We start from the raw sequence: 12030 nt of genomic DNA on the forward strand, positions 1-12030 counted from the left end.
CTAGCCCTCTATTACAAGTCCACGATTGGATCTAATTTTGTCAACAACATTTGTCAGAGGTATTGGTCGTATTCGACCAAGACTTCCCACAGGCCCGCCATCTTGGCACGAGATGAATAACACTCGAATAGGGTCACCGAGAATAAATGGTATAACGAGTGTTGCAATAAAGTGGAAACTTTTTCAATTCACGTTCTGGCAACGATCTGATGTAGGTACAGTCGGTATTTAATGGAACGCTGGGCCACCATGGAACTATTTCAAAATGAAAAATAGACCAGTAGAAAATACATCCCTTAAGAACTATAACAGATATGATATGAATTACATTCTCATTAACACAACAGTTATGTTAATTTATTTATTTATAAATTTAAATCAGGCAACAAGGCCCATATTACAAATACCTTACAGACTAACATACATACCTATGTATTTTATAAACTTAAAACTAAACACTTATTTAATGAGAATAAGAATGACTTGACTTGTTAATGAGAATGTATTCATATTTTCATGTCTTTGATACTATTACTGCTACAGTGAACTGGTAGCTTTTCTTGTTATTATTTTCATGCTAGAATTATAAAAGCTTCAATACCTTCCGACATCTATGTAATTATAAAGAGCCTCTACATAATTATATAGCCTTAAGAGGTCTTGAACTCAGAATCAAAATTTACATAGTAGTCTTGTAAATGTCGCTCGATTGGACGTGGTAGGTCACAGAAATAAGAATAACCTCTTTAATATGTTCTGTGTGGTCGGTAGTCTAACCACTACTAACCAGCCTTTTTTTATAAAACAGTTTTATGCACATTATTGTAATATCTCTAGAGACTTGTTATTTGTAGGCTCGTAACTGTTAACTTAACATTTAACACTAATTAGTTGTGGCCTGTTGGGCGACGTATTTATTTGCTCATAGTTAGGAGTTCAAGTCACGTTGCGAAATAATTACTAGCCTGGTAGAAAACAAGCCAAGATGGTTTTATTACTTAGGTACCTTCAGCTTAGCGTTTAACTTTATGAGTACGAGATTCATAATTAAGCTAACTATACTAATAAAATTGTATATGCTATGTAGGTACCTAACTAAATTAAAAAAGCAGACTTAAAGTAAACGATGTTTTTTAATCTCCATCGTCATCATAAAAGCGTTAAAATCAATAATTTTAGCAGAACACTGGGAGTAGCGTACAATAAGATTATGATAACTGCTCAAATATCAGAACCTTGGCCTTTTACTTATTTTACTATTTAATAAGCAAACATATTTAATTAATATTCCACGCACCACAAACACTTAAGTAAAACCTCAAACATTCTCAGAACTTTAGTCAGCATCTAATCACTATCACAAAGACACCTTGTGACAATAAAAACAAAACACGGAAGTTGATTCTGATTTAATATTTCGCACGGTTTTGATCATCTTCTTTCGTTACGTTACGAGTACAAGCTTGACGAAGTCGTTCATTAAACTGTAGGTACACCCAACAACACACACATACACAAGAACAAATACTAATAGCATAAAAATAATTAAACAAAAATCTACTTTGTTTTGTTACTACACTATGTACGGTTAACAATAGCTCAAAATTGTGATAGTAGGTAATTACTGAGTTTTGGTTGTCATCTGGCGAAAGAAAAAGTTTACTCAGAATCGGCCTCACGATAACATATCCGCGTGTATTTAGGTGACTTTTAGCACACATTGGCTATTTGCCAATATAATAATTAGTCAGTCACTCATCGTTCATTATCGATTCAGTTTTCGCGGGCCCTCGGTTCGGTCGCGTTGTCGGGCAGTAATGGCCGAGCGGGCGTAGTTCGGGAGGCTTCGGGCAGCTTCGGGCGAGTTCGGTTCGTGCCGCAACATGGCGTCGGAGAAGGAGAAGATGGCGGCCGCGGAGGCCAAGTCGCCCTCCAACAGGAGCAACTGTTCGCCGGGAAAGAAAGGTAAAATGTACATTTTGTTTTATGAGCTGTCTTCAAAATACATGCAACAAGTTAAGAGCTGGCTTAACTTGTTGCATGTATTTTGTGTTTATGTTCTCTCAAGAAATACACTGTACAGTAAACAAGCCGACCCAAGTGAAAATAAGTTATTTAACACCTAATAAGTAGTCCGGATAAAGTATAATGTAGATTTTTTCAAGTACAGTCACCAGACGGGATTGTTATGCCATTTAGGCTTCATGCTAAATTGGAAATTCTACAGCGTAAGTATTGAACAACCAATTTAGCTAGGACCCCAAATGGCGCAACAATTGCGGAACGTGACCAGCACTTGCTACCACTTATCGCATACTTTTCTCCGTGAAATTTCCATTACTTAATGATATTTCACCAAATATTTGACCATAAGCATAAGACAAAACAAAACAATATAACAAAAGACAGCAACGAGTTTAGCCAATAACCGGCGTGCACTTCGTTTTAAGGGACTTTGATTTAACACTTTCAATTACCCTAATTCTCTAGAGTCCGTCTAACTAAACTAACTCCGCACGGACTTTGAAGTGACAAAAGTGTGAAACTTCCACTTGTAACGTAATATTTTCATAGGAATATGCCGTTTATGATAACATTGTTAATGATAAGTATGTGCAGAGCTAGCTTGGTCAGTCTGTAAGTATAAATTGCTGCCAATAATTATCAATTCTTTGCGCCTTATTTTGCTGATTTTAAATATTCCCAATTTGCTTCACCCACAACAAAGATCTGTTCGGACCCTTTCTCGCGAGCCTGTCTCAATATGTCAGGTTCCGGACATCGAGGTTAACACGGGTATAATATGCTGGAAACATTTTCCTTTATCTTTTCATTCATATAAAACTCCCTAATTGGCTTTTTGGAATATCGGAACTTCTCTTAATAGTCTCGGAAAGGTTTAAAACTACTTAAGTTAATAATTGTAGGTGTCGTTTAAAAAGTTAATCTCTTTTTATGGGACACCATCTTGAAATTGAATGGAGAGATAATTACTAAAGGCATTAAAGTAATTATTTATTCAGGACATCGACCAGCCGTTTACTTGAAGATGTTGGTTCTTGATTTTAATTAAACTTGCTAGGTAAGTACTTCAAATACTTAAATAAAGTTATAAGATTTTTTTAAACCCTCATACAAAAGAAAATATTATTAACTCATAAACATACTTTTTAATTAATCACTTTAGACTTGAAAAAAGTAGTGAAAGTGTGATAAATCAAAATCATATTTAAAGTAAGTTCTTACAGGATTGATATTGTGCTGCTGGTTTTATCTTAATCATATTTAGAAATAAAAGGTACTTAACACATAAAATCGGACCACGCTATGTTTTCACGCCAAGTGCTGTGAATATGACGTAAGCATTCTTACTGCCAAGTTTGTGCAATGTTAGCGTGGTCATAATCTACATATCCATGATAGAAAACTTTACACTTAATTTTGCGTCATTCATAAAAGGAACATGCAATAACCTGGCCCCTGTTTCACCAACGTGACAGGTGCGACGAATTGTAAAATCACTGTTGCTGACGTCACATGCATCCATGGGCTACGGTTACCGCTTACCATCGGGCGGGCCGTATTCCTGTTTGCCACCATCATTGTATTATTTAAAAAAACTTTATATCGGAAAAAAACAGATATTTCTCTTGCTAAGTTTATGACAATTGTCATAAGAAACACTACAATTGTCACGAAATTCCGACATATAACTCATTAGGTACCTGTCAAGAATTACCTACAATTCTTCTAAATCTTTGACAATTGTCAGAAACTTCGCAGGAGAAATATCTGTTTATTTCCGATATAATAATTTTTTTTTTAAATAATACAATGATGGTGGCAAACAGGAATACGGTCCGCCCGATGGTAAGTGGTAATCGTAGCCCATGGATGCCTGTGACGTCAGCAACAGTGATTTTACAATTCGTCGCATCTGTCACCGATGTGAAATTGGGGCCTGGTGCCTCGCGTTACTCTTTACGAAAATATTCCCAATAAGTACCTTACCATGTTCCCAGTATAAATGTGCCTCTCAAGCAAGGGAACATATTTAATTATTATATACTGATTCAGACTTGCCATGCGAAATGAAGTGAAAGTCGGGGGATGCGTGCAAATCACCAAGATCGTCAAGTTCGTACCAATCAAAACCAGTTCAAAATAATAATAAATGGTCAAATTAGAATTGACCAGGAGCCCCAGGAGGTTTAGGTAAGTCTAGGAAGACCTAACAGGGCATACAAGCTTTTGACCTACATCGACCCTTTCGTCACTGTTTCCCAATAACATGTAACAGCCCGAAAACGACCTTAACCTGTCAATGTAACGTCGAAGGAAACACGGAAATAAACCGAGCAAGTTGTCATTTGTGCGGCTTCCCGCGAAGGAAGCCGCCGATCGGCTTAGCCGCAACGTGATGGCACTATACTCGATAACTGATCTTTCTCCACCCTTATTGTAAGAGGATAAGGTGTATTAGTGAGCACACTTGTGTGCTGATTAGACAATAGTGATGAAGGACGTTCAAGGCCATTATATCGGCCTAAATATGAAAGGGCAAGGCGACCGAATCATGCAATGGTATTCAGTCAATTAGTAGTATCTAAATATGCCCCTTAGTTTGGCATGGATTATTTCTACTATTTCAATATTAATATTATATATATTCAGCAAGTAAATAAATAACAAAAAATTCAGGGAATACATTTGAACCACCGATTTAAACTTGAACGTCTTAATCAATCCCACGCCTTATTTCTTATAGATTTGAATCGGGTTGTAACGTAACGTAAACTGTAGATACTTGACCCATTGCTAATACACCTCGGCTCATACCTACCGCCTTGTAACAATATTCGGACAAAACCGTTTTGCCGTAGAGATGGGCGCCGAGATTAAACTAATATCCTTTGTGTCTCAAAGGTCTTTGTGGGGATGGAGTTTCGGCTTTTTACTTCGTCTTGCTGTGGAGTCTGTGGTCACAGTTTACAAGGCTCGGAATTATGTTTACTGTAATCTCTTCGGTTAATGTTGTTTTTGCTTGATGAGGAAGGTAGGGAAATGTTTTTGTTATGCGTCTTTTAGTGAATTATTGTTTGTGTTCTTCAAGGTAAAGAATGCTTATTACAGACGCGTCACCACAAACTATTGAGTAAGAGTCTCTTTTCGATTATATCGCTCGGTTCGTCTTCATTTTATGTCGGTTTCAAAATAATATCTACCAAGGAACTAATAAGTTAAAATAGGACCCAAATTTTTATTGCCTGGATTATTATTTATTCAGGAGAACACTATTAAACTAACACACTATTAGCACTATTGTGCTCCATAATTCTTTAAGTACTGCGCGTGCCTCACATTTATTTTCTGAGGAAAATCCACGATACATGATCATGATAACAAATAAATAAAACTACCTACTTATTTTATTTTATACATCTCGTATTCCAAACTAGAAGCAACAAATAAACCGCTTGATAAATTGTGCCGCGTTCAAGTGCAGTGAATCGGTGACAGGTGTTGTAAATCAAAATGAACAACGAAAAGCTGACAATATTTGCTTTCGTAAAAGTGTACTTCAGTGGAAGAAACAGAAAAATGTCCTTGTCTGGTTTCTTTTTTTCCAAAAAAATATGAGGGAGTAGTGCTTTTTGTGTAGGTACCTATTAACTAGATGAAATTGAGTAAACTTAGTTTATACTTTATCTCACTACTTAAAGTATAATATACACCTAGAAAGACTCCCAATAGCACTCGACTTCGAAAAAAAACAAAAAGAATTGTTTGACCAAACACGCAGTTGGTTTAGTCTCCTTGCATAGCTTAACGTATAACTTCAAGTTTGTAAAACCATCTACAAAAGTGTTAACAGATTGAAATATGAATTGAGTTAGTTAGCGAGAGCAGAAACAGCTACGGAACTGAACTTGTACAAGACGGGCTTCATCTCGCTTCATGCAGCTCTCCGGAATATTCTTTTGTACAGTTGTTGGGTGTTGGGGCGCGAGCTCGGCCGATATTACTAAAGTTTTATATTTTTTCAGTTTGTTCATCTGCTGTTTTTTAAGGATTTAATTTGTAACCAACCTACAGTCCGTCTAAGCTAATTTTGGAAGAGACTTACAAACAACAATCTGAGTAATGTCATTGTAGATGTCATATACAAATACAAAATCCTTTATTTCTTTTTAAATACACGTGGCCATGGTTTAGGGGATGGAGCCGCCCGGTAAGCAAAGAATTGCCTGTGTTGGGAGGCACCGCTCTATTTGCATAAAAAAATATATTAATGATGACATTTCCATACTTTGTCATTGGAAATGCCCTGCAGTTTTAGCTTGGTCCGACTCTAAATATGTACAAGCATCTTTTTGTTTGTACTGCCGTTTTTTTGCATCTATATTGTTATTGTCAAACCGCAAATTAACATGGATAAAAATCTGGTTCTAAATAAAGCCCTGTGCACACCGGCTACGTGTGCGTGACGTGCACGTGCGCGTGCGGCGTTGTAATATACAGATCCTTATGAGAGACGGCACACCGCTTGCGTGACGTGTGCGTGTGCGGCTTCAACATTTTAGCGCACGCACACGCGCACGTCACGCACACGCAAGCCGGTGTGGCTCGGCCTTAAGTCCAAAGATTAAGTTGTATATTTGATTATAAGAAAATGTGACTTATGAATATTTAAACAAACCTTTGAAGTAGGTACGTATTTTTATAACGGTAAAATAAACACATGTTACAAAATATTCTTATCTTCGATGGGTACGATAAAAGTTCGAGCATACCGCGCACCTGCTATCTAAATAACACAAAACTCACTCCCCACAACATCATACCCAATATAACGTGACCTCAAGATCCTAGATAACTAACGATAAGCAGAGTTCCAACCATACTGGTTAGCTGCAGTGAGTCGCTAGGTAAACATTGTAAATAGCCCGACCTTCGCCCGCCTTGAGGAAGCCACATGGGAAATCCTTTGTATAGTCAGCGGTAAATAATTGATAAGTTTTAGTACAGTCAAGGTCATAATTTTATGACCAAAGGGACACGATTTGGGAGTGGTTTTACACGCCAGTATTATAAGTATGTGCAAATAATTTTGTAATTTGTCGGTCAGGTTTTTACTATCGGTTTTTTGATCATCATAATTATTCCGACGACATAATTTTTTAAGGAGCTCGATTCTGATTTAACATTTTATATGGTTTTGAGTCAATATTTAAGCAAGCAGATACGTATATGGTTAAAATCAAAACGATTTTGATACGAAATTCGGAATTTCGCTAGGGCTTATTGGTGTGCGTGAGACGCACTACTAGCCTTATTAAATTCGTATCATACAGTCGTACAATATTAAAACTATAACAAATTCGAAAATTACCTATAGAATCGACCTCAAGGATTCCTTCAACGGCCGATATTGATGAAGGTAGAGCACCTTCATCAAATTGTATTCCATTTCCTGCGTTCTTGTTTGGTCAAATCACCTTGTTTGGGGTGTTTAGAAAGAGGCGACACCAAGTCGTTGTTGAAAGGCTTTTGTCCTGCAATGAACTCCTTCCGGCTCTTATAATTTATGATCAATTTTATACATCGCTGAAGTTGTATCGTATTATACCGTCCGCACGGAAATCAGTGAGAGTAATACGTACGCGTTATGACCATGAGATTCAAGCATTATGGTAATTTTATCCATGCCTCGTACGAATAACACCGTAATAAAATCCTGATATTACCGACCAACATTGCCGTTCTAAGGCTGAAGTCGTATCTTTTTATTAATATAATGTATTTGATAGCATTTTGGGCGAATATATAACGATTTATTAACATAACCATAAGGCTTAGTACATTTAATATAATCCATACTATATATATTAATATTATAGAGGCAAAAGTGTGTCTGTCTGTTGCCTCTTCACGCTTAAGCCGCTGAACCGATTTACTTGAAATTTGATACGGAGATAGTTTAAGTCCCGGGGAAGGACGTACATAGTAGTTTTTATGTCGGAAATCATCCCTGAAGAGATTGCAAAGGGGACTGGAATTGAAGTTAATGAATTGACTAATAATTGAAGGAAGCAATGTGCGAATTGTATGATTTCTATTAGCATTATCCAGGCGCTAAACCTACTTCAGCTGCTGCCACTTATTCCCCACAGACGAAGTCGCTGGTAAAAGCTAGTTCACCATAAACAGCTAAATACGAGGATATAAAAGCTATGTAATTCAATAAAAATAAATACAGGATACCGTATTGTTATTTCCTCATTTCAGCGAACGAATATTGGATCCCCATAAATGGCTCCGTAAATAGGGACATCGAAAAGAGATTATCGCAACCTGCGACCATTAATATTTCTTTCATAGAATAACGATGAATAGAGCCTTTCAGAGCTTAGCCTTTTCACTTACTGCCGCTTCATTTACATGACTCGAGTGTACAATGGGGTCTTAAAGTGCCTATTTAGATATCTGGAGGTCGTTACTGCGTTGAAACTCGCTCACTCTGTAAATAATTAGTCTCAACTTATGTTACATAACATTAAGGAACCATACCGTATATAACATTAGGGAGGTACGAGTATATAACCTCGCAAATACGATTCTGTAGATATCGCTGCTGTTACGATATAGCATCGCTAATACATTTGCGATTCAGCATCAATACAGCGCCGCGATTTACACGAGTAAACGAGATAATCACAAGATCTAGAGACGATATAGAGATCAACTAGATTTACATTAGATATCGACTACATGTGACTTGGATATCTAAGTCATAACTTGTCGAAATCGTTCAAGAGGACCTCCAAAATCGCGGAAACGTGAAATTTGACATATTTATCTTACAAATATCTTTTAATTATCCATATCGTAACTTGTTGAGGTCTAGTAGATATCTAATTCATTTTCCGAATCGAGCCGACAGTTACTGCTACTTACCACAGATATTGTATCGATAATTCGATACAGACGCGATGCAGGATTCATTAAGACTCGTTGCAGAAGCTCGTTAGCGTCAAATTTGGCTTGTAAAAGTTGTAAACACAAACAAATTGCGAACTAAAATTAAAAACGGTGACAAAAAGTATATAAAACATTTTCGCGAATCCGTTGCTCCTATTTTTAAGCATCTTCTTTTTCCCCGTTCCCGTAATATATCTATCCATCAGGGGTAGTTAAGTACAAGTTGGCTCGGACTAAACTTTTTAAATTGAAACCGAATGCCCCCGGCACTTTGTCCTTTAGTTACTCGTCCATATTAAATAAGGCGGGTCTTTGACTAAGTAATGTAGCTTGACGGACTTTACTATTTCATTACGAGATACTCTTGGGAGTTAGTCGCTTGAAAGTTATTTACAGCACGACCTTAGCCCAGGTATTTCTGTTTCACAGTGGCCACAAAGTAATATTAGATCTGTGGTCTCAGACCGTAGAATGTCGTTAATATACAAAGTTCATTGGACCCTTGTACCTCTTTTTCACTGAGGCAGACACAAGCGAACATGAGAGGAACGTACGGAAGCCAATAAACATCATTGGTTGTAATCCACAACTTTAACTTTTCTCCGCTCCGCTGGATTTCGACCCACATTCTCTCTCATCTCCGCCTCCGTTAAGGGCCCCCCCACATATAGCGTCTGTCGGCGTCTGGTCAGCGCTATGGAAAATGACGTCGCTGCGCAGTTGCGTCGACGATGCGTTGACGTTGCGTCGAGCAGCGGCCATAGAATTGTAGGCGCCGACGCTCGAAAGACGCCAGATGTGGGGGGGCCCTAAAGGCTTATGAAGATACATTGTTCAACTACACGGATAGAGCTTTAAAACTAATATATAAAATTAACCTGCTTCACTCTAGTATAATTAACGATCATAATTAACTTACCCACAAATCAGCTCCCGGCAATTCCCAGTTGTTTATAGAACTCTCATCAGGGCTTGTTGAGAGCAAAGTTAGTTAGCATTTTGGTACACGTAACGTTAACCTCCTAAGGCCCAAGGTCCTACCTATAGTACTTATTCAGTTCAAAGAAATTTAAATCATATTCGATTGGAACAGAGTTGCTTTTGCTCTGTTTCGTTCAGTTTTTGAACAACGCAAAATCAACTCTATTTCCTACATTGTAGGTTCAAATTTCTGTGGCTATTTTTGCATTTTTCATTTGTATGGCTGGGCCTTAGGAGGTTAAACGGGGTACCCATTTGCTGAACTGAATCATAATAATCTTTACAAAAATTAATAGCAACGTAGTACAAAAACGACAAGTCTCAAGGCACTACAATTACCCTTACAATTTGATGCAGATGTCACTTTGGTTGTGATTTTTATTACAGTTTGCGCGAAAATACGTAATGCGATTTATTAGGGACAAATTTCTTTTATTGCACAAAATGTCATTAAAAATTAAAGCTACAATCATATAACTAAAACAAAACATAATTATCTTCAAAATATTCTTCTTTGGCTTCGATACACAAACGCAAAGCTTTGTTAAAGTTGTCAACGATATGCTCAAGTTATAACAGCTGCTTGATGCAAAGTTTCTGGAGTATAGACCCGTTAGTTCGGATTATGTCCATGATACACTAAGCATTCCTTTCCAGCACGACATCTACGTCTATATGTATTTTGATTTTCAAATTTTCATGAGACGTATATAAATATGGGTAACCCAAGTGCTCGTACCACAATAAATAAAATAAAGTAGGTACCTTCTTTCGAAGTATCACAGGCTGCTAACCCCACGGCTGTCCACACATTTCCCTTATTTTCTAATCTCATGAGAAACTGTCACGTCTTCTAAATAAAAGCTCCAACAATGAGACGATTAAACACAAAGAGAAATGTTCGATAAAAAACCTTTTCTGACACGGTTTGCCTGTGCTTTTACTTTATCTTCGTTGGTTTGACGGCAACCTTTCCGGGTGAATCGAAGTATGTTTCGGTCAGCACAAGAAGCCAATTTGATGAATTCTTGCAATACGAATATATTTGCTGTAACAAAAAGATAACTTATAGAAAAATATAAACATTTCCATCTTTTTAAGCAAATTGACACGTTAATTTTGTTTTTAGTTAATTCTATATTATCCTTAGTTCATTAAGTGAATTGTATATATATAAATGACAATGTATGACTATTACTGAATAAATGATATGATATGATAAGGTCATGGTGTATGAGTTTGCTGGCCCTTCGTCCATGTTTGTGAGCTAAAATGAATTGTGTTGAACCTATTTGCAGCACTTGAATTGAAGTAACAAGAAAAGTTGCTCTAAAAAGTATTGGAACAGAATGTGTTAAAATATTTCACGTTAAAAGTGGAAAAATTCACTGTCTTGGGTAGGACTTGAACCCACGACCACTTGCTATTCGCTTATATCGAAATCGTTGATTATTTTACGGTTTTCCGGTAAATACTACCTACTAAAAGAGCCCTTTTCACGTATCAAGAGCCTTCTTCCTTTTAAAGTGAGTCAAGTACTCGCACATTTACTCAACAACGCTAACGTTCGAGAAAAATGTCAGTGTTAACAGATGGATTATGTACATTACTGAGGCTACCGCGGGACTAGTATCATTTGAAAAACATCATACTCCTATTAACATAGAAATGACCTGTCCTACGATATTTAATAAACGACCTACTAATCAAATCCACAATCGACCTACTAATATCACACCGCGAGAGAGAAATTATCGTAAAGCAAATTTCATTACCCTATATCATAGGCTGGCAAATTGTAACTGGTCGGAACTATACGACATAAGTGAAATGAATGATTGCGTCGAGTGTTTCTATTCCATATTGAATGGTATATTGTCCGAATGCGTCCCATTAAAAAGCCCCCAAAAAAATAAAGCTCGTCAAAACTATCCTGAATGGTTTACACCCGATATTATACAGTTAAACAAAGTAAAAAACTCGTATCACAGACTATTTAAACAAACGGGACATCAATTATACTACGCTTTATTTACGTACTATCGAAGAATTACAAACGTCCAATCG

At 37.0% G+C, this 12030-nt stretch overlaps 1 protein-coding gene across 5 annotated transcripts in view; it reads left to right on the forward strand.

The window, feature by feature from the left end:
* The window catches only part of LOC134680395 (solute carrier family 12 member 6), a 524938-nt gene that overhangs the window by 420318 nt on the left and 92590 nt on the right, over positions 1-12030 (forward strand). Inside the window, exon 2 of one of the 5 annotated variants that reach the window (XM_063539521.1) lies at positions 1778-1965. The exons of the other annotated variants lie outside the window; for them this stretch is intronic. Coding sequence (XP_063395591.1) covers positions 1884-1965 — 82 coding nt within the window. The 5' untranslated portion in view covers positions 1778-1883. The remainder of the gene's footprint in view (positions 1-1777; positions 1966-12030) is intronic. 5 annotated transcript variants of the gene reach the window in all.

This window comes from Cydia fagiglandana, chromosome 3 (assembly GCF_963556715.1).
Source record: "Cydia fagiglandana chromosome 3, ilCydFagi1.1, whole genome shotgun sequence".
NCBI lineage: Eukaryota > Metazoa > Arthropoda > Insecta > Lepidoptera > Tortricidae > Cydia > Cydia fagiglandana.